This window comes from Pygoscelis adeliae, unplaced genomic scaffold (assembly GCF_000699105.1).
Source record: "Pygoscelis adeliae isolate BGI_AS28 unplaced genomic scaffold, ASM69910v1 Scaffold297, whole genome shotgun sequence".
Taxonomy (NCBI): Eukaryota; Metazoa; Chordata; class Aves; order Sphenisciformes; family Spheniscidae; genus Pygoscelis; species Pygoscelis adeliae.
This window is the reverse complement of record NW_008825211.1, coordinates 120,545-142,851: the sequence shown is the minus strand read 5'-3', so window position 1 is coordinate 142,851 and position 22,307 is coordinate 120,545. Positions and strand designations below refer to the sequence as shown.

At 49.4% G+C, this 22,307-nt stretch overlaps 1 protein-coding gene across 1 annotated transcript in view; it reads right to left on the bottom strand.

Moving 5' to 3' along the window:
• Positions 1 to 3,115: 3,115 nt before the first annotated feature.
• The window catches only part of SLCO2B1 (solute carrier organic anion transporter family, member 2B1), a 61,100-nt gene continuing 41,908 nt past the window's right edge, over positions 3,116 to 22,307 (bottom strand). The window contains exons 9-15 of the mRNA XM_009329019.1: positions 15,972 to 16,136; positions 14,186 to 14,378; positions 13,233 to 13,392; positions 7,870 to 8,039; positions 5,933 to 5,997; positions 5,108 to 5,228; positions 3,116 to 3,643 (exon numbers count right to left, since the gene is read on the bottom strand). Of these exons, the coding sequence (XP_009327294.1) occupies positions 3,469 to 3,643; positions 5,108 to 5,228; positions 5,933 to 5,997; positions 7,870 to 8,039; positions 13,233 to 13,392; positions 14,186 to 14,378; positions 15,972 to 16,136 (1,049 nt within the window). The 3' untranslated portion in view covers positions 3,116 to 3,468. The remainder of the gene's footprint in view (positions 3,644 to 5,107; positions 5,229 to 5,932; positions 5,998 to 7,869; positions 8,040 to 13,232; positions 13,393 to 14,185; positions 14,379 to 15,971; positions 16,137 to 22,307) is intronic.

Sequence of the window (22,307 nt, the reverse complement as noted above, 5' to 3'; positions counted from 1 at the left end):
CCTTGCTCTCCATCAAATGCTCCTCCTCCCACCTTGGTGCTGACAACCTTTTAATATTTCTTGGTTTTTATCTCCCTCCCTGCTGACAGCGGGAGCTAGCCTTTCCAAACCGCCTCTTTTTAATCTTCCCTTGCAAGTCAGTCCCTTTCAACAGTGTTCTTAAAGAGCGCAGAGGAGAGGAAGGGGGAAAAGTGGTTTTATTTCTCTTTATAGAAACTCCAGCCCAAATTAATATAAATTACCACAGCAAAAGCATAATAACAGGCCTATAATTGGCCACAAAGCTAAGACACACTGTTTGCAATTGCCTTGGATGCTTATGCACAGAGAACTCTCCTCTGCTGGAGTGGTAATGAGGAAAGGAAGAATTCAGGATGTACCAGCTTGTGCACTGCCTGAGAAAAATCTCTATATGATGTGACAGGAGTTTTCCAAGTGGAAAATGGATCTAGAGTCCCAAGCCCAGCAGTGAGAACAGGCCATGCTGGGATTGAGCTGGCCAGGCTGTCCTGCGGGTTGCTTCTGCGTCCATCACGAGCCCAGCAGACCTCGCCATCATTCCAGCTGGATGGCCGAGGGATGGTGCAGCCTGCCTGCCGCCCAAAATAGCACTGCGAATCCAAGGGAGGTAATTGAACTCACTGTTTATTTTTGCGTAATGCTGTTTGTGAACAAACTTACAAGACAAATTGCTGTGTAAGGGTTTTTTCCCCTGCCCCCTTTTTTCTCCTCCTTTCTATAAGCAGCACCACTGCTTTGGTAATCGTGAGGATTAAGGAAGAGTTGCTGCAATCGGGGGCTTTCAGAAAGGCTGCGCAGTCATCCCTCTGAGGGTCTCCCTCTGATTTATAACAGAAGAAGTCTGGTGTTACGCTGCCCGCTTTGCAAGAGCACAGCTACCCCCTGAGCCTGTCCCCACCCCTGCCCAACAGTCTGGCGTGGCAGAGCCACGCAGCACAGGTCGAGCAAAGGGTAGGCAGAAATTTTGCAGAAGGATTGCACTGGCAGACCAAAACACAGAGCCCAGGACTCCTTGGACCTGTGCGGTGGCCACCAGCCAGGCTGTGCTGCGCTGGTGCTCGAGCATGGTCTGGTCCCCATCTGAAGTCAGCTGTCCTAATGGTAGGGAGGTGCAGCCTTTCTGGCTTTATAAAATCATTCTGCAACCCCATCCAGGGGTATTCCTGGCAAAGCACATTGCAGGTCTCAACTTTTCACGCCATACAAAACAAATTGTGTTGCTATTAGTTTGTTGTGGTTTGGAAAGTACCCTGGAGCAACTTGAGGTTGTGCTGAACAAGGCAGGAAACCATCTGCGAGCCGAGGGCTCGTGCTCAGCTAGGGAAGAACCTTCTTCTCCACCGGATGCAGCGAGGATGCCACAGATCCATGGGCTGCCAAGAGCTGGAAGGACCACTGCGAACATCATGGCCCGTCTCTTCCCTACTCCTGTCCAAAGAACCTCATTCCTCTTCCTAGTCTGTTTTAGAAACAGATACTGCCTAGTCATGGCTTGAAAACTGAGAATAGTGCAAAACTCCCCCAGATTTGGCTTTCTGATGCTCATGGTCAGCATATGCTACTTAGAAACACAGACTAGAATCATAGAATAGTTTGGGTTGGAAGGGACCTCTAAAGGTCACCTAGTCCAACTCCCCTGCCCTGGGCAGGGACATCTTCAACTAGATCAGGTTGCTCAGAGCCCTGTCCAACCTGACCTGGAATGTTTCCAGGGATGGGGCATCCACCACCTCTCTGGGCAACCTGGGCCAGTGCTTCACCACCCTCAGCGTAAAACATTTCTTCCTTAGATCTAGTCTGAATCTACACCCCCCCCCCCCTTCTCCCTTGTCCTGTCGCTTCCTTGAATGGGTCCACCTACATCTCTTCAGCATCCACTCTCACGTCTGTCTTCTAACACCTTCTTTTAAGCTAGAAGTCACTTCTGTGTGTAGGTACCCGTGAACAGGGCTGTAGACTTTCTTAACCATCTCTTCAATGAACAAAAGGCACTGCACAAAAATACGCAGAAACCCCCAAAATAATAGTAATAATTAGTCTGTTACTCTGAGGTATGTTAATTGGGTCTCTCAAAATGGCTGGGCAAACAGGCTGGTGCAATATCTTAACCAGCCACTTAACCACTGGCCTTTCCACCCTCCACCACCACACTTCTCTGCACACCCAACGCCTTACCGTAGGACCACTTGCCAGGGTGTGAGGAGTTAATGAATTTTCTCCACTGTGCATTTCTTTTCCCTTCTGCATATTTGGGCTGAACTTACAAGTTTTGGTTTCTCTACTGAATTCCATTCTGGAGCCAAAAATTACAAGTTACCCAATGGTCTGTGGTTGCACACTGATGGTATGAGACCAGCCACACAATTTGTGCTCGGGTGGAAAGGTGCCCCGAGATGGGAAGAATGCAGAAAATAGAGGCAGCTGCACCAAAATAACACCAGACTTGACTTTCACCCCATAATTACAGCTGCATCTGACAGTAATCTCTTCAAGGAGCACAGCAAGGCTGTCTGGCTCTGTGGTCAAATGGCTTAGCCACGAGCTCTGCCCAGTCTGCAAGAGGGCTGGGTTCAACCTCCCTTTTTGGTCCTGCATCCCTGGGAGAAGTCCTGCCTTTCTCAAACTGGAAAACGGGAAGGAGCCGTAACACTCACATGCTTCAGGAAGCTCCTGTGACAAGTACTGATAACGCAAAAATAAGAACTATTATTATTTTTGCTGCAAAACGTGGCCGTGCTGCCAAAGCACGACAAGTCTGTGGCTATTGGAGTTTCTCTCCAATAGCTGGGACTGCGGTTCCTTTTGATGTCCTCCCCAGTGCCCTCATCCCTGCCCCTCGCCGCCGAAGCAGCATCTACACGGCAGCTGGGTGAAGCATGTGAGTTGATCCTTGCAACGGTCCACAGCCTGAGACAAAACTCCCATCAATGTCAGCTGAAGCTGGACGAAGCCTTCAAGAAAGAGAGACCATCTAACACCACGAGAGCAAAAGGAACAAGCACAGCTGACGTTTTGGGGACAAGGACAGACCATCATTCATGGAGACATATGGGTTCAGTACAAAACCATTTCTTAAAAATGATTTATTAAAAAAACCCACAAAACCCTTCAGCTATATGGTTAATGTTCAGTGCTAGCGCCACCAACATTGTCAGCCGGAACAAATGCTTTGGAGGACATAAATCCAGAAGACTGCAGTGTCCAAAGGTTAATGTGTGTGGACTAATCCATGTGAAGGAGCAAGCACCATTGAGGTGGAGGCGGCAGGCGTAGAACAGCATATGGACAGACTCCCACAGCAGTACAGAAGTAGTACATCCCACCCAGCAGATTAGGAAGCAGCCCCATCGTCTCTCTCTCCAAGCATCCATCCTTCACAGTTCAAGTGTGGGGTGATTCACACGGCTTCACCCCACTGGACACGGATCGCAATTCACATTTTTGGCATCACACTTTGGATTCTGGGCTCTTTATGGAGTTTCCTGCCAGTTTCTCCTTCTCTGGGTCTGCCTTTGTCTCTGCTGCGTTACTGGCTTCCCTCTCCTGCCGTCTGAGAATCACATACACAGTCACGAAGCACAGGAAAGCACCCACCTCAAAGAAAAACTGCAGACCAAGATACCTGTGGTGTGGAAACACAATAAATCAGGGCACCAAGCACCAACACCCAATGTCCCCACGCACCCAGCAGACACTGAACACGGGGATGGGCTCCTTGGGCACATTCAGCAGTGGGCAAGCAACAGCTGCAAGCCTGGATCCTGCGAAGGGTGGCAGAAAGAGGAGGAAGAGCTAGGAAGAGCCAGGAATAGTTACTTCTCTTTGGTGTTACATTAACAGATCATATCTCCTGGTAAAAAGGAGGCATATAAAAACGTGTCTTGGAGTTGAGGGTGAATAGGATTTGCTGCAGCTACTGGGCAGGGAGGCACTTAACGACAAATTTGCAACAGGGATGGAAGACCACCTACAGCTCCCTTCCAGCCTCCCCACCGCGCACAGTCTGGATTTGGTGTCCTCTGTGTGTCAAGCTGGGCTGTTCTGCTGGAAGATGAACCCCAGGGTGCAAGGCACCCTGCGTGGAGCCTGCACCACCTCACAGGCAGCTTTGAGGCTGGGGTCACCCCTGCTGCTGCTGCATTACCTCCACGGAGAAGGCGTCAGGACAGGCTGCTTGTGTTTATGCTCATGAAATAAGTAATAGCATCATAGAACAGCCCAGGTTGGAAGGGACCTCAGAAGATCATCTTGTCCAACCTTTCATGGGAAAGGCAGCCTAGATGAGATTACCTAGCACCTTGTCCACTCGCAGCTTGAAAACCTCCAGCAATGGGGACTCTACCACATGCCTGTGGAGGTTGTTCCAGTGAACGATTGTTCTCACTATAATGCAGGGATTGCTCCTGGAAGTGGACCTCTGTGGTCTATAGCATCAAGTTAGCATGGTGCTTGGCATGGTGAGGGGCTGGAGAACAAGTCTTATGAGGAGCGGCTGAGGGAGCTGGGGTTGTTCAGCCTGGAGAAAAGGAGGCTGAGGGGAGACCTCATGGCTCTCTACAACCACCTGAAAGGAGGCTGTAGCGAGGGGGGGGTCGGTCTCTTCTCCCAAGTAACTGGCGAAAGGACGAGAGGAAACGGCCTCAAGTTGCGCCAGGGGAGGTTTAGATTGGACATGAGGAAAAATTTCTTTACTGAAAGAGTGGTTAAACATTGGAACAGGCTGCCCAGGGAAGTGGTGGAGTCCCCATCCCTGGAGGTATTTAAAAGACGTGTAGATGAGGCGCTTAGGGACATGGTTTAGTGGGCATGGGGGTGTTGGGTCGACGGTTGGACTCGATGATCTTGGAGGTCTCTTCCAACCTTAATGATTCTATGATTCTATGATTCTATGGTTTTGGCTTGTGCCGATGACTTCCCTGCAAACCATTCCTGAGCACTGCTGGGAGTCAGCACTGGCCAGGGGTTACGAGTGTCCCTGTTTGCTTACCATGGCATGTACAACACCTTATCCCACGTTGGCGGTGGCCTGAGCCCCCTGTGTTTCCTTCTGCACCCCCCAGCCTTTATCCTGACCGCCCGTCCCTACCTTTGCCTGAAGAGGTTATTGTCGTAGTATCTGCAGGCTGCCTTCCTGTCGCACTTCTTCTCCCAGAGGATGCAGGTTTTGTCGATGGCGCTGCCGTACAGAACGGGCCCCGGCATCCACGCTGGAAGCAGAGGGTTAGAGGGGGCTTTGTTATGTTATGGGAGCACCTCTGCCGGGACAGACCCAACCCTGGCTACTTTCCCATGTCTTAGGGTGGAAAGTGGCTGGGGATGGTTTTCTTTGCTGTGGCCTCATGAAGCCACTGGTCCTGCACAGCACGCCAAGGGCTGGTTGTGTGTTTGCACCCCACCAAGATGCAAGAAGGTCTTTCTTTCTCATTGCTCTTTGACAAGGGACCATCGCTCGTCCCAGGAACGATGCTCACCTCCTTCACGCACTGCACTCCTTCCCACGACTGCAGTTCTGGGGGCCTCCAGGTGAAAATTAATTTCCACCATAAGAAAAATAACCAGTGGGATCACAGGACATGGTTTGCAGCCACCCCGATATGCTGGAGGCAAACATGGCAGCATCTGCACACAGCCAAGGGTTGTCCTCCTGGGCCCAAACTTATTCCCTGCCCTCTTTTATTTAGCCGTGTAGATGTGGCCCCCCGGAGATGCCTCTTCCCCTCCCCACCATGTGCAGCCCCCCAGACCCTGCAAGGCAGCATCTTTCCCTGGCTTAGGACAGGCTTTGGTCAGCCTGAAACTCTGAATAAACAGCACTTCTGCGGCCCTGGGGCTGCTCAGGGATGAAATCCCCATAAACCCCCAAGAGCTGCCATGATTTTCCAGGACAGCATTTCAACACGTTGTAATTTACCTAAAACTCTCAGCAGCATGAACTGTATCCCAACTGCAAACGATTTGTCTTCAGGCTGGATGCTCCTGAAAAACGAAATGGAAAGCGTGACCTCTGGCATTTGCGCAAAGATGGATGTTTTCCTCCCTGGCATCGCATGAAGCCTTACCCAAAAATTCACCCTTCAACCCAACCACCAAGGGCCCCAGGCAGTTCCCATTTACGTTAGCAAAAATGATGTTTCATTCATTAGGGCTAGAAGATTACCCCAGCCTTTTCTTGGCCTGAAAAACCTACCAAACTCTGTAGGAGACAGGGAGGAGCTCAGCAAAGTATTTTTGCTTTTAATTTAAAGAAACCGTATGAGCAACACACAAACAGAAGCCAATATAGCCGCTGGCTCTGCCAAACACAAGCAATACAAGGGGTGCTTTTTGTAACTGAAAGAGAAAAGTGATTTACCCGTTGAGGAAGTGGCTTTCCTTGAGGTGGGATGCCCCAGTGTATATTTTGGTGGTACGACAGTTTTCCGAAATAAATATTTCAGGCTGTGTTTCCTGCTGGGGTCACACATGGGAGAGGACCGGGTGGCAGAGGAACCCCCCCGCCCCCCCCCCCCCAGGGTCATCCCACCTCAGGAGACTCAGCTTCCCTCTCCTCTCTGAATGCCTAGTGTATGCATAGCTCACTCATGGCATAAAAGGTGATTTAATAATGCCTGGGGGTGGAGGTAAAAACAGGTTTTAACCACAGCTTTTCCCTAAAAAGCAACTATTTGGAGTGCTTCCACCACAGAAATGTGCTTGGAAATACCGTTTATAGACTAACACAGAGATTCCCCCATGGCTTTCCCCTCTCCCCCAGCACAGCCCCAGCCTCAGCCTCTCCTGCCCGTCCCAGGCTCCAGCCCCACCAGCCTGGGGCTCGCGTCGAGGCTGGCTCCAGCCTGCCGCTGCCTGCCCTGTAGGCACCTTTCCAAGGGTGCGGGAAACTAGAGTCCTAATTGCTTCTCTGCACTAGGAAGGGAGGCTGTATTGAAGCGAGATCCATCAAAAGGAAGGAAGGTAATGAAACTTCTTAACACGGAGCTGCATTAAAAAGTGCCAAAGTACTGCCGTGCTAAATTAATGCTGAGTTAATGGTGCATCTCGTTACTGAGATATCAGCTGTGGGTGGGGAGAAGGAACAGGACGGCTGCTGGATCTGAAGGTTGTGCTGAGACCAGGAATGAGGGGTGCTGCGGGCAACGTGGGGTTCCTGCGAGCCCCACGGCCCCGTCGGTGGGTGGAGGTTCTGTGGGGGCCTGGCATGGTGTGACACCCACTCGCCCACCGGCTGCTCCTTGCCTGAGCCTGTTGGTGAACACCATGTTGCCTGCAAGAGCAATTGGCCACGCAGCACTGGTGGGTCCATGATAAAGCCTCCAGCGGCCTGAAATCTCCACTTGCTGCTTAACTCCATAGGGCGGTCAGCAGCAGCAGCCGAGGAGAACTTGGAAGAGCCTTTGTAGTCTTAGGGCAGCACGAGCTCTGTTAGTGCAGGGTCTTCAAGAGCAAGTCCCAAAGGTCTCTCCTGCTTCAACATTTGAGACTGGAGATGCTCGATGTTTCTGTCCTGCCCAGACATGCCAGGTCTTTGCTAGCAAAGCACAGCCTGCTCCCGAGACAGACATAGCCTAGAAGATGGACAACCACATGCACCGCCAGATGACAGGAGCAGGGAAGGCCCATTCCCCATTCCCTGCACCAACCCCTGCAAAAACCATGTAAAAGCAATGGGAGGAACTGGGCACGAGGTGCAACATAGGGCTGATTTAACCCTCCAGTCCCTCAGCTGGAGAAAACCTTCCTCCACAATTCAAGGACCCCTTGGTTTTCCAAACGCAGCCTCTGGATGCCTTTTCTGCCGTGCTAAAAGGAGTGGCTGCACCTAGACCATGGCCAACCCCGTCTGCTCACCTGAGGATGAGCATGAAGGACGGCGTGTGGGACGTGCTGGCGAGGATGCCCGCCAGGCAGGACAGGACCACAAAGGGCAGGAAGAGGTGGGAGCAGCCGGTGCCGCAGGTCCCGGGCTTGGCAAACCCCGCGAGCCCGTTTTCAGAGATGCAGCTGCAGTTGGCGTAGTTCTGCAAAGAGGAGAGAAAACCCAGAGGCTGCTCAACGCTGTGGAGATAGCAGGGATAGCTGCCAGCTGTCATAGGGAGGGAGGGTGTTTAGGTTTTGTCTGTAAATAATTAGCAGTAATTAGCACTCAACACTTCAGGGAGCGGGGAGGAGGGGGGAGAAAAAGAAACACATACAAAGAAGCTGGCTGGGGATAACAGACTGAGTGGATGGGGAAACACATTTCCCATCCCCACTTCCAGCTTCCAACATGCTGCCATCTCTGAAAGAAGGTCCCAGTCATAGAATCACAGAATCATTAAGGTTGGAAGAGACCTCTAAGATCATCGAGTCCAACCGTCAACCCAACACCCCCAGGCCCACTAAACCATGTCCCTCAGCGCCTCATCCACACGTCTTTTAAATACCTCCAGGGATGGTGACTCAACCACTTCCCTGGGCAGCCTGTTCCAATGTTGAACCACTCTTTCAGTAAAGACATTTTTCCTCACGTCCAACCTAAACCTCCCCTGGCCCAACTTGAGGCCATTTCCTCTCGTCCTGTCGCTTGTTCCTTGGGAGAAGAGACCGACCCCCCCCTCGCTACAACCTCCTTTCAAATGGAGTCCCACCAGGTCCCATGGGCATCACGAGGATGTCACACGGGTGAGCACGCACAGCTGATGGGGGACCACAGCAGTACCTTGGTTCATCTCTCTGTGCTTCCAGAGGCCCCTGGAAGTGCTCCCAACACGGACGCATCCTTGCCTTGTTCATGTGAGCCCCAGCAATGCCTCCCTACCCCCCCCTGCAGCAATCTTTCTATGCTCGTGCTTCCAGTTTCACGCCTGTTGTGCACTGAGGACGCTTACGCACAGGTTTATTTCCATGTCATCATTTGCCAGCTGAACGTTTTGGCATCCTGCATAAATCTGGACTCTTGGCATGGAAAAATCTCACCCACAGCTCATAAAACATTCAAGCCTGATGTGAGCTTACTGGCCTAGTCTACATCTTTTGGAGGAAATCTCCAGGGGAGCAGCCTGGGCTCCATCACCTCTACCCAGCTTGTCTCCTGTTGTGAGACTCTCCGTCCAGGGGCTACGTGTAGAGCAGAGTCGGCAATCAAAGCCAGAGCCCGAGCTCAGGGGAGTATTAAATCAGAAAACACTTGCTGGGGGAAAATGCAAAACCTCACCTTTGAGAGAGGCTCATAAATAATCGGCACAGCGTTAGCAAAGGAAGGATGCCCCGTGGCGAGGGATATGGATTTTTTTCTTTTTCTCCAGATTTTAGTCACAATTCTCTCTTTTTTAAACAAGAAACCTCATTTTTTTGGAAGAGACCTTTAAATAGAACGAGCATGATCTTATTGTTGCCAGAGGGGGACAGATTCACAGCGGGATGCACTGTGCAGAAGGATGATCCAGAGGCAGGAGAAGCCCAGGGTCTCCCAAATCCCCATTCCCACATCACTGCCTGGGGAAGTGGCATGGCTGATGCCCATAAATGAGACTCACAAGGAACTGCTCCCTGCTGAGAGCACGGGGGCAGATCTGGGATGAAAGGGGACACAATCCCTCCTCCCACCTCTAGGAAAGAGGATTTAATATTTTAAATTAAGACTGGGATTTATCTTCTCCAGACATCTGAAATGAACTAACCTAACTCATCATCTGGGCTTCTTCTGCAGTCATGGAGGGAGAGGTGGGTCTCCTGAGGACGCACCACAGATAAGTGCCTATGATAGCTGAGATGAATTTGGGCCAAAGCAGTTAACAAAAATGCAATTAGATAAATTAAAACTCATTCGATCTGTCCAACTGCCACCTTTTACAGAGAATTGGAGTCATGATATTTAGGGGACTCGCACAAAGCCAAATGGAGACAAAGGGCTGGAGATGCTTGCGATGGAGTCACAAGGCAGGGCTCTGCCCCTTTCATTCGAAACCTCGGAGGATTTTAGAGCAGGGAGCGTGATCCCGGCTGCAAAAACCTCTGAGCAGGAGGGGCAAGCCACAAAGCCACCAGCAGCCCGTCCCCATGAGATGCATCGTCTGGGCAGAAGTGTCACGAAGCTGATGCAGCACCAGGGCTGGGAAAAACCACCCGGCGAAGCAGGGAGAGGGCAATAACCGAGAGCAGCCCTGAAGCCAGGGCTGCGGTTTCTGGGCAGGGACGGGCTGCCAGATAGCACACGGCCAGCCCCGGGTTTTTCAGGGCTGTGCGTCAAACATCCCCGACAGTACCATTTAGCAATTGTTTTCTTAAGAGAGAAAGCTGCTCACACCAAACTCTGCCTGATGCTTATTTCTTCTTTTTTTCCCCAGCTGGGACCTTCTGGTACCCTAAATTTTGGGGTGTGTGCTGACCAGCTCAGATCCAACCCAGCTGGCAGCAGAGGGATGTCCCTGCTCCCACCCGTGGCCATGCACGAAGAGAGCAGAGCAGGGCTCAGAAAGCCAAGAGCCCCATGGCACGGAGATTCCCGCAGTCCCAGGGGAGGCCCCATGGCCACCTCACTTCAACAGGTCACGCTGGACCCAAACAAATAACAAAGCACTAAAAGGTTGTCACTGCAAGGCCCTGCTCTTGGGCAAAGTTTGCAGGCTCCTGGTGTTGCCCATGAAATTTGGGGACATCGGGCGATGCAAAGAGCAAATCCCTTTCTGTGTACGAGAGCTTTCAAATGAGAGTGTTAAAGCCAAGCTTGCACTGTGCAAGCCTCCTCTGGAAGGGCTGCAGCAAAGCTGAGCACAAAATCGCAGGTTTTCCTGCACACTGGGAGTGTTTCTGGAAACCCAGGCGTTTGGGGCACGGAAAGCAGTGGGCAACAGGTCCCTGCACTGGCAAAGAGCTGCTGAAAATAGCAAGAAAAGTGTAATATAGCAGAGAAAGCAGGAGCTGGAGGAACGCCATGAAATGCAATAATCTCATTTTTCCTTTCCTGCAACAGGTAATACCCAAAACCAGAGAGGGACTGAGGTTGCTCTGCAGACACCTGAGCTCAGCTTCTAGTCCAGCATGCTAAAGGAGCGGAGCTCAGCATCTGTAGCCACATCACTGTGTGCCATGAACCCCCCGTCCCAGGGAGATGCAACGTGCTCCAGCTACTACGCGCTGGCGCATGGCCTGGCATTTATAACAACATACTGAGATGCAGTCCCTGTGCGGAGGAAGCTCTCACACAACTTAAATTGGGTGAAGAAGCATCAATAGGTGGAAAGAAGATTCAGCACATTATCTCAGCGCTAAAGGAAGAGCTAATGCTGGCTTGACTAAGTAGCATTTGCAATGGCACCATCAAGGGAGCCCTGGTTTTGTTGTAGCATGTGGCTACACATAATAATACATATAATGAATGCAGGAGTGGGTCACATTCAGGAGCACGGGATGTCAAAGGGCTGGAGGCATCTTTGAGGAGGAAGAAGCAGTTGAAAAGGATCTGCTGTTCAAAAGGCAGGCGCAGGGATGCAGAAAAGCACATTTGGGACTAAGCTCTGGCAGAAAACATAATTGTTATTAAAATGAAGTGTTGTTAATTAACAAAATGCTGCTAAAAAGTGCCCAGACAGTCCCATGCTGCCATTATATCCTGTGCCAAGAACACAGAGGAAAACTACTCACCATATACGGATTGCTAACATTTTTCAGCTAGGGTTTTGAATTGGCCAAGGTTTCCTTACTATTTATTTGTTGAACTGTATTGCCTGGAGACCCAACAGACAACTGGCACTGGGAAAACTCAGCCCTACTGGGGTTTTGGTGACAGGCAGGGAGCAGCAGAGGAGAGAGAAGCACATGGCAGCAAAATAACCCGGCCAGGTCTGCAAACGAAGGGAAAGCCAAGAGCAAACCCCATTTCTCTATCCCCCGCATCAGGACTCTCCCACTAAATTATCCTCTCACGCAGACACTTGGCTTGACAACCGGTACTTATGGAGAGGATGCACATTGAAACTAGGTCATGATTTTTTAATCTGCAAATCTGCAGGCTGAAAGGTGGAATAACATTGCTCTAACGAGGCCCTCCCAGAGCAGTCAGTGAAGGTCTGCTAAATGTCAGCGCTGTGTGTGCTGGGGCAATGGACCCTCCAGGCTTGGCTCGCCCAGAGCATACAGAGTGCTGGGCAAGCCAGCATACTCAGCATCCCTGAGTCCCCAAAAGTAGGATTTACCTTCCCTCTCTTCATTCTTATACCTGACCTATCTAAAGCAAGTCGTATGATGGAAACACCCAGGCTGCTTCTGCAACTGAAGGTATCAGTTGAGTGTTTTCAGCTGGTATTTCCCCCCACTCTGCAGGAGGGCTGTTTGGACCAAGTGCAGTTTTGCATTTTCCTTCAGCAAAAAATAAATAAATTGTTCATTCTAGGCTTTGAGCAGTATTTTAGGTCAAGCCCAAGCAAATACTACTGGGTGAGCAGCCTGGGTGATACCTGCTGCAAGACATGAAGGTATGTGAAAATGTGTGCCACCTGCATTGATATTTTGCCTTCACAACCCTGAAAAAATGGAAACACTCAGACTCCATCCAGTTTCAGAGAACTTCAGGCCTGTGGTGCTTAAATTGGGAGCCTGGTTTCGGTAGGTCCCTATTCAAGGAACACAGATGGGGCAATTCACAGCAGGAGCCTGGTGGAGAAAGCATCCCTTGAGTACAAGAGGCATCCATGGACTTGGGGTCATGCTAAGTGCTGTGACTAGCCCTTCCCATACTGCACGTCCTCCTGTCCCACCGCAGGAAACACAAGCTAAGAAAGGTGACCTCGTTGGTCACCATGTAGGTGGGAAGGGAAAGCAGAAGGTCTTTGCATCTTCCATGCAAAAAGACCGCTCAAGCTGCTGGGTAGCAAGGGAGATATTGAAGCTAGGGTTTGCGGAGCAAAACCTGACCCTGGGGGGGGAGCAGTGGATGGGGAAGGACACCTTGACATCCTGAAAGGCTGGATACTAAAAGGTTTCTGCCTGCTGCTTTGGCCAAGGACCTGCTACTGGAAAGGGCTGCGTTATACTGGAGAGTGCTGAGAGACACCATCTACAAGGGGTTTTCCTAGGACGTTCTCAAACTTCCCCTGCTCATCCCACAGGGTCACGGAGAGCTTGTCCAACACTAACTAACATCAGAAAACCTATTTGCCAGACTTGAGCGCTGCATTGGTCATCCCTCATTAACCACCCCAAGCCAGGACACTCGTGCAGTGGGAATGACTCACCAGGACGGAGTTGTCGCCTGCATTGATAATTACGACTCCGCAGCCAGCGGAACAGGGTGAGATGTATTCAATAGCGTTAGAGCCGCAGATGGGGTTATAGGCTTTCTCGGGGCAGTTACACTGGAGGTTACATTCCAAGGCGCGGTGTCCAAATTCAGAGCTACGACGGGAAGAAAATATTAATGCTTGGTATTGAGCCTCATTAATATGCATCTTGTATAGAAAATATACAGCATGTGTATTGAGATTAGTAAAGAAATACTTGATTGCTTAACAAAACCTTCCCCATATGTAAGTGAGGACCCACAGAAATTCCACTATAACCCCCCAAGCCTTTGCTCTGCCTGGGCAAAGCACCCTGACCACGGATGGTCAAGGGAGTCACCCACTTCCTTCATATTTGGCCCCAAATGAGGGGTCTTGGGGTATTTGCAACACCACACCATGGGAGGTGGTGAGCTTCCCACTGAGGGCTCGGACCAGCTTCCACCAAGACCACAGGATGCTGAACGTGTGAATTTGGATCAAGCCTTGAGGGAAGACAAGAAGGTCCTGCCCATGTTTAGCTGCGCAGGGAAGCAGCCACGGCTTGGAAGGTGTGATCCCAGGGCTAGCCCCTGCCCAAATTATTTGCCTGTGAGTAACATGCCGCACTTTCCAAGATGAAATTGTAATCTTGTGCTGTTTGTGCCAAAAATGCGCTCACTTCGGGTTTCACCACCAGTCAATGAAGTTAGAAGTAAGGATGCAGCAGATTCAGTGTTTATTCACAAAAGCATTAATTTCTAACCTTATTTTATCACCATTAACTGTTTCCCAAGAGGGAATAAACCCATTTCTGCATATTCTGCTTAAATTCCACCTCCACCCCAAGGAGTGCAGTTGGGGATGGGGGGTACCCACAGCCCTGGGAATGACCCACCCATGCCCAGCCTAGCTGGAGCTGTCCGTACCTCTCGCTGTAGGTAACGCCCGCGACCTTCTGCGTGGGGCAGCCGAGGAAGAGGAGGGGGAAAGCCATGAGCAGGCAGAGGAACATGCCGAGGACGCACATGGCGCTGCATTGCCTCAGGGACATCTGGAACCGCTTCAGGATGGCACCACCCACCACGATCCCCACCATCGCCCCAGGGATGTTCACAGCACCTGGGGAAAGGCAGGTCTTTGTTTTCCATCCTCTGACCCCTACCAGTCCCTTCATTATAGCAAAGGCCCAGATGATTTCTTGTTGGATTCCTATTTTTCACCATCGGTGATAGGGAGGGGACCAAGGTTTTTGCAGGGACTGGTGGAATAATGCTAGAAAGAGCAGTTTTACAAAAACAGTGGGACCCCCCAGCAAACCGGCTGTCTTATGTATCCATGCATGGAAGATGTAGGGACCAGTGAAAAGCCATGCTTAATCCAGAAAATGTGATTTTTCAGTGTAGACAGGAGAAAATATCAGTGGAGCCTGGAGAGGACATTTAATTTCTGCGTAATGCAGCAATGTGCCCACTTCCGTCGTCATCATTACAAAACCGTGAAGGTTTCCATGACAGGCTTGGAGTTTTGCAAAACCCACCCTTACAGTGGGACACCAAAGACGTGAAATCTGTTTAATTCAACAAAGAATCAACAGGGAGGTTGCTTTCAGCCCATAAATACCCACACAGGGAAAGGCTTTCCAACTACAGAAAGCTTTTTGATCTAACAGAAAAAGGCAAAGCAAGATTCAGTAGCTGGGAACAAAAGCTAGACAAATTCGAACAGGAAATATGGTGCACATCTTCAACAGAGCGGGTAAATCAAGGCTGGGAACAACTCAGCAGGGCACGTCAGTGGAGGACGCCCCTGCTTCAGCATTTAACCTTTCTGCCTGTATTTAGCCTGGGTTGCTGGGCTTTACCAGTCTGCTCTGCTCGCTTCCTTCTGATTTATTTGTTGCAGACTTCAGAAGTCTCTTTCTCTGAGGATGCATGCTGTTTGTTCAAAAATATATTTAAAATACTTCTGCGTTTACATCTCTGAACTCCCCAACCGATTGTAAGAGTAGGGCTTTATTCTTCATATTTTTATTGCCATGAGAAGCTCGCACAGGGAGACCTCAGCCCCGGACAGGACATTCTGGATATTACGATACAAGCAAAAGCAGTCTAATCTCACAAGCACATACCTTGCTTAACACTTATTCCTTTCCTTCTTAACAATACCAACAGCAAGCAATTAGCCCAACCGTTACAAGCAATTAGTCTAACTACAGCAGACATTTTGAAGAGTTTAAGCATGATTATTACACCAGCCTGACTGGCCTTTTGCTGCAAAGTGCCTTCAAAATGCATACATACATTACTGAAGTTTTTAATTTTATTTACTATCTACTGTTTTAAAGGCCCTTAACCCAATGATCGATGTAAAGTAACCCCTGCTACAGAAACGTGCACAATCCATATCTGATGTTTCTTTGTTCCCTTGATGCAATGAGTTGGTTTCCTCTCCTTGATTACAGTGAAGAGCTTTAGATAGCAAGCATTTCTCCAGGTCTTAAAAGATTTTATTCCAGCAAGCTCAGGCTGCAAGGTAGAGGAAGGAAGGTAGGTAGCAGCTGAGAAATCACATGGGCAAGGACCTCGTGCCACGTCTGTCTGTAGGTAATGGAAGGAGACTGGCAGCTCCCGAGGGAAAGGTGCTTCTTAATAATCTCTAGATTATTTTCTAAGAGGTGCTCAAAAGCTGGCAAGGCTTGATGGCAACACTTACCGATGATCATGTTGGCCAAGGATGCCGTGAGGGAGAACTGTCTCTCCAGGAACTTCCCCATGAATGTTGCTAAACCAGCAACCATGGCAGAGAGGTTCACCTGAGCCAACACCACCAGCAGGTAGACGGGATGACGCAGGTTCCTTAACAGGACCAGAGGAAAATCTGAAAGGAAAAGGGGAAACCTGTTGCATACAGAGGAGGTGTACGGCAAAATATTAATCCACGGAAAGTGGCAAAGCTTTGACTTTTCCTTCAATTTTTGTGCAGAATTAACTCTTTAGGAGTGGTGAGCTCTTCTGAACATTTCATTTTTGTAAATGAATGTGTGCTTTCAGGGTTTATCATTTCAGGGCTTGACTGTGTGACCATTTGGATATTAAAAAGTCAGGATGAAGCATCAGGACTTTGCAAAAATTAAACACCTGAACACTGAGGTTTGTTGTGAATAAAGTAGATTTCATCTCAGCTAACAGCAGCCATCTAATAAGAGGTGTCTTATTTAAGCTGTCCAGGGTGAGAGGGGGAAGCTGACGACCCTCATCCCACCTGCCTCAGGAATCAGCCATGGGATGGGTGAATCAATGGCAGAAGTTAGTTGTTGCAAAAGACGAAGCAAAAAAGTAAGGTTCTCAGTGCAAAGCACGTCCAGCCTCAAAGTGAACCTGAGAAGAGAGCAACTCCTCTCTGGACATGTCCCACCCCTGCAGAGCTCACCTCCGTATCTGTTAATCCTTTTGATTTGCTGCTAAGGTCGGTCACACGTAATTTCTGCTGAAGCCCATGCAGCTGAGACTGAAACACACGTGCATGCAGGCAGCGTATAAAGGGTCTGTGCTAGCGCAATGGGAAACCGTTGGAGGCATCAGCATCAGTAGACTAGACTAGACTAGACTAGAATATCTGCAGTTGGAAGGGACCTACAACGATCATCTGGTCCAACTGCCTGACCACTTCAGGGCTGACCAAAAGTTAAAGCATGTTGTTAAGGGCATTGTCCAAATGCCTCTTAAACACTGCCAGGCATGGGGCGTTGACCACCTCTCTAGGAAGCCTGTTCCAAGGTTTGACCACCGTCTCGGTAAAGAAATGCTTCCTAAGTAAACGCTACATGGAGCATCTTGACCAAAGAAAATTGATATCTCACATCGACGCTTGGGTGATGTGCTCAAGCAACACTGAACCTCTGCTAATGCAGAGGACAAATTTGCTGCCTTCTTGCTGAGCCCTTCTTCAGGGCTGCCAGTGTCTTATGATGCCTTAGGAGAAAGGCAAGGGGCCCTGTGATAGTTTTTCAGCCTCACCTGAACCTCTGTAACTGTGTCTATATCTCCCGCCTTCAACGGGTGGATTGTACCGGGATGGCTGAGAGCAAGATCAAAACCTGCATGTCTTTCCCCCACCACCCTGACCCTGAGGGCTGCAGCGTTGAGTCATTACAGGGGTCGCTACAAACACACATGGCCCAAGTAAATGCAGCCTCAGTTCCTTTCCCTGAAGCTTTAGCTTCTGCTAAAAGAAACACAAAAGTAGCTGGGAAGTCATTAAAAGTTAATTTATTTGTTTGCTGAGGTTGCAATTTCAATGTCCTTTTTGTTTCAGTCATAAAAATGTGGTTTTTGATTACAGGCAAGAAACACTCCAGCAAATTCCCCTGTGGCTGAACCCTCACTGCTTGAGAAAAAGATATCTTCAGCCTGCTCAGCAAAGACAGCTGCCCTGCTCCCAGTGCCGCAGGAATCGGGATGCCCGATGCTGACACCCGCCAGCTGGGAGGCTGCAGTTCTCCAGCCTGGAGGGATTTCTCCTTCGTGCACATCCTGAACCCACTTTCTGCTCGTGCCTTTGCTCCCCCCGAACCATCGCCTTCCCCCGTGCTCTTTGTCCGGCTTTGCAGCACACAAGCAAAAGGCGTGCATAAGGGTAACTTCCACACAAACAGATGATGAGTTTCCCAGATGAGGGCTCTGAAGGTCAATATGCTGAAGCAGAGATAAGGAATTAACAGGGAGGATTAATGCAAGGGCCTGCCATAAATTAATGGTGTTAATTCTTAGCAGCTCACAAACAACTGGGACAATCTTTATAACTGCTCCAGCACAGAGGCGCCGGGGGACTGGAGAGGGAGAACTATCTGGTGTTTGCCTGGGAGTTGCCCCAAGCTGTGTATTTGTTTTAGCTGTCCTAAAAAGTTATGTGAAGAGCAAAGGTCCCTTCGTGGATGCGAGCGGGTCCTCCATACGCAAAGGCAAAGCTCTCGTTCATGGGAGTATCGCCTCTCCAGCTCAGCACTTTGCTCTCAGGGTTAGGCAAGCAGCTAAAGACGTTGGGGAGCAGCAAACTCAGGGCACTGGAGAGGGTCCAAGTATGCAAGGCAAGTTCAAGGAGCCTGAAAAACTGACACGCTGGAGAGCTGGGAGGCTAGCAGTCAACTGGAGAAGGAATGAGCTGCGACGATATCTCTGCGCTAGACCAAGGTGAACCCCAAAGAAGGGAGGTGGTTTTGCTCTTAAGTATCGTTACAGGTCCTGCTTTTTGAAGCATATTCCTACCTAGTTTACATACTGGAATATCTCAGACATTTTGCAAATATGAAACCCCAACTTGCTCGCTGAAAGACCTCCCGAGAGATAACCCAGCCTTTTGTGGGAGTTAGTGGGAATCTTCCACCAAAAAGATTTATTTTCCTTAGAGTTCTTCGGTCTTTTCAATCGAACTACGTCCCCTCTGCCACCCCACATCAGCGCTATAAAGCTACGACAGCCAGCAGGTCGTAGCTTCATGGTGGGAGACAGCAAGATTGCCGTCCTCCGCAGTCACCATCTCATTACTAATTGGATCTTCCTTACAGCTCCAGAGAGGAAGCTGAGCAGATGCTAAAAACAAGTGGAAACTTTAAAATAATAATAATAAAAAATCCTTGAAACTATCTTTAGGCACCATAGAGAAACAAACAAGTCACAAGCCCAGTGTTTTAATTGCTTTGAAGATCACCTTTAATGGATTAATTCCCAATATGTGCAACAGAAGCTGCACATCCTCCCAGGTGTTTTCAACAGAAGCCTAAAAATTAGCAATGGAAATGACTTCAGGCTAGCTAAATCCTACTTTCTTGATTACTGTGAGCAGGTCCAATGCCTGCAAAAGGAGCAATTTGTGAGCACGAGGAGCAGGGTGCAACCCAATGTCATCCAGTGCATCTGTGCAAGAGCCAAGATCATTCCCCACAGTGCTTTGACTTTCCTACTTTTGAATAACTCCAGTGAGTGGAGCCTGCTCCCTTCTTGGGTAATTGACCTCATTGTTTGGAAATGTCCCCAGTGCTTTGCCTGAGCATTTATCCTGTACACAGCTCCATCCTGTTATTGCTGATTGTGGATGGAAAAGCTCTTCCTGTCCTTGAGGCAGAGCTCCCAGGGCTTTGCGAGCTGCTCTCTGCTCGTTGCGCCTTCCCCCGGAAAGATTTAAAGCCCAGTGGCTTCCAGAGAAATGGAGAATGTGAAGCATCTCATGGGATGGGCTCTAACCCATCCTAATTTTTTTCCTAATAAAGTAAACAGCAAAAATTCCCGCAAGCCTTATTTTGCTTTCAGTTATCTCCACATGCGCTAAACCAACAGAAAAAAAATCACAAAATGCAATTCCTTCTCCATAATCATGCTTCATTTTGCATCATTTAAGCTGAAATAAGTAACTAAACAGCATTTCTGAACATATTTCTTCTCCAGGTCAGCTTAGAATCATAGAATCATAGAATCATTAAGGTTGGAAAAGACCTCTAAGATCATCGAGTCCAACCATCGACCCAACACCCCCATGCCCTCTAAACCATGTCCCTCAGCGCCTCATCTACACGTCTTTTAAATCCCTCCAGGGATGGGGACTCCACCACTTCCCTGGGCAGCCTGTTCCAATCTTTAACCACTCTTCCAGTAAAGACATTTTTCCTCACGTCCAACCTAAACCTCCCCTGGCGCAACTTGAGGCCGTTTCCTCTCGTCCTATCACTTGTTCCTCGTCCCAGGTTGAGTTTGCAGCCATCGCACATGGGTTTCAAAACGCTTTAACACCAGCGATGAGTCAGCTCCAAGTGTTGACTCAATTGACTCCAACCCCAAGAGCTTTGTTTGGGCAGACCCAACACCGACGGTGCAAAGTACTTTCGAACCGAAAGTGGATGAAGATCTGCAGATGAGCCAAATAAAAAACCACAGCCCTAATCTCTAGGCCCGTTTTTCAACCTACCTGCTGTATTCAAACACCTCAACCAGAGGGAGGACTCTGTCTTATGAGGGATGCAGGAGGAACAGGACTGAAATATCACGGGGAAAAATCTGAGATCTTGTGCAGTCCTTGCTTGATCCAATCCCTGCTGGCATCCTAATGCTTTCCTTCATCCCACCCTGAACAGGGGACCCATAGCCATCAGCGACCTTCTTCCCACCCCGAACAGGGGACCCATAGCCATCAGTGAACAGGGGACCCATAGCCATCGACACGGCAGGCCTGGGGTTGCCTGTCCCAGGGACAGCACCAAAGTACCGGGCGGCTCTGGGAAGGGGACGAGCTGTAAAACCTCCCCTCGAGATGCAGATGGACCGGCAAGCAGATGAGGTCCAATCCACTTCTTGCCACCTCCAGCATTAGGCTTAGCCCCTTGCCCATAAAACTAACATATTTCTTAGAAGCAGTGAGGAGCTGTGAGCATAAGGCTGAATTAAAATACAGGTTGCTATTTCTCTTGTAAGATATTATAGGAATCAGCTTTGTGTCGTTTCTGCTGGTGGATTGGCACTGCCCATCTCCTAAATGCCCGTCTCCTGCCTTTCTGCGGCGTGGGCTCCTGCTCCCTGCGCTGTGTGCGGAGACGCCAGGTGCAGTCAGAAAAACCAAGGAGGTACGACTCAAAGATTTCACAGCACAACCCCATCAGTTCCAGCCCCCTGAGACCAGCGAAGCAGGACCCCTCTCCTTCAGGAGCCGGGTCATCCTTTTGTACTGGGGTGTGGTGGAAAAAAGGGCTCACTATGAACGTGGTACGGGGACCAGACTGTCCTACAGCATTTCTCCATCACGTGTGTTTCGTTCTGTCTCTCTTTTTAAACAACAGAAGGGATAAAACAGCAAGGTGATTCAGGCTGGAAAATCTCCAAACGCTGTTTTCATAAACTATCGTATAGAAAAGGATTGTAAAAATAGAGAGGAAAGAATGCTTGGTGACAGAAAGAAGAAACAAAATAAGCAGGAGAATCACAAAATGGGAGGTAAAATTGTCTTTCTAGTGACCCGTAGATGAGCTAGCACTGAAGTTTTTAGACTTCAACCAAATTGTCCCCATCTAACCATCACACACTAGCTACCATCCAGTTTTTGGCTCTAAAAAGAGTTTTCTATTAGAAATCCCAGTGATTTCAGCAAGATTGCTCTCCTGACAAAAATTACAGACACAATTTTTTTTCAGGACTGGGCTGTAGGGGATAAATTCTCAGAAATAATGAATTTATTAGCACAGCTCCTGCAGCTCTGACAACAGCAACCTTGATGCAAACCCCGAGCCAAGCCTGCAGCTCGAGCAGAGGTAAGGTATTTCCTTCTCTCTTCACGCAGGAGCAGGGAGCTCATTTTTATTCATTTTTCAGAGGCAAAGAGCAGAGCGCCAGTGTGAAAATCCCACCTGAGTGCTATGAATCTGTTCCCACACGGTCGCTTCCATCACGCAGGTTTTCTAAATGACAGTGCAACCAGGTCAGCGGGGGAATAAACCCCCGACTTGCTCCTCTAATTTAGCATTAGGCTAGCGAGCAAATGGTGCAGCTAGCAGAATAAAAACCCGCCCATGCTTGTCTGGCTGTGCCTGGCCTGCACTGACCTTAATAAAACAGAGAATTTCCAATAAATTAAAGGGATAATATTCAGGAAATATGGAGGAAGCGGACATGGATTGACTTCAGAGGGTCACTTTTCTTAAGGAATTGCCAAAGTGCAGAGTTTTTCCTTCAAACAAAACTCAACCCCGAGCAGTAACCTCCTAAAGCCCAGCTGATTCCCTTCAGCACAAAGAGCTTACTCATTTCTAAACAAGCTAATTGCATTGGATTAAGATCACCCTGTACAAACGTGCATCTGATTTTAATTGCTCAGACCCTGGCTCCACGCAGTGCCGGCCATCCCCAGTGGGACAGGGAGGGCAGCCTGGCTCTGATATTGTCACCAGCCTTTAAAGGGGGGGGGTCTGAGGAGGCTTTTGGGGATGAAGAGCTGCCAGTGCTGCTGGGGGTCTGTTCCTGCTATGACCTGAGAGCTGAGCAATAGCAGCTGGATGCACCCAAGCTGCAA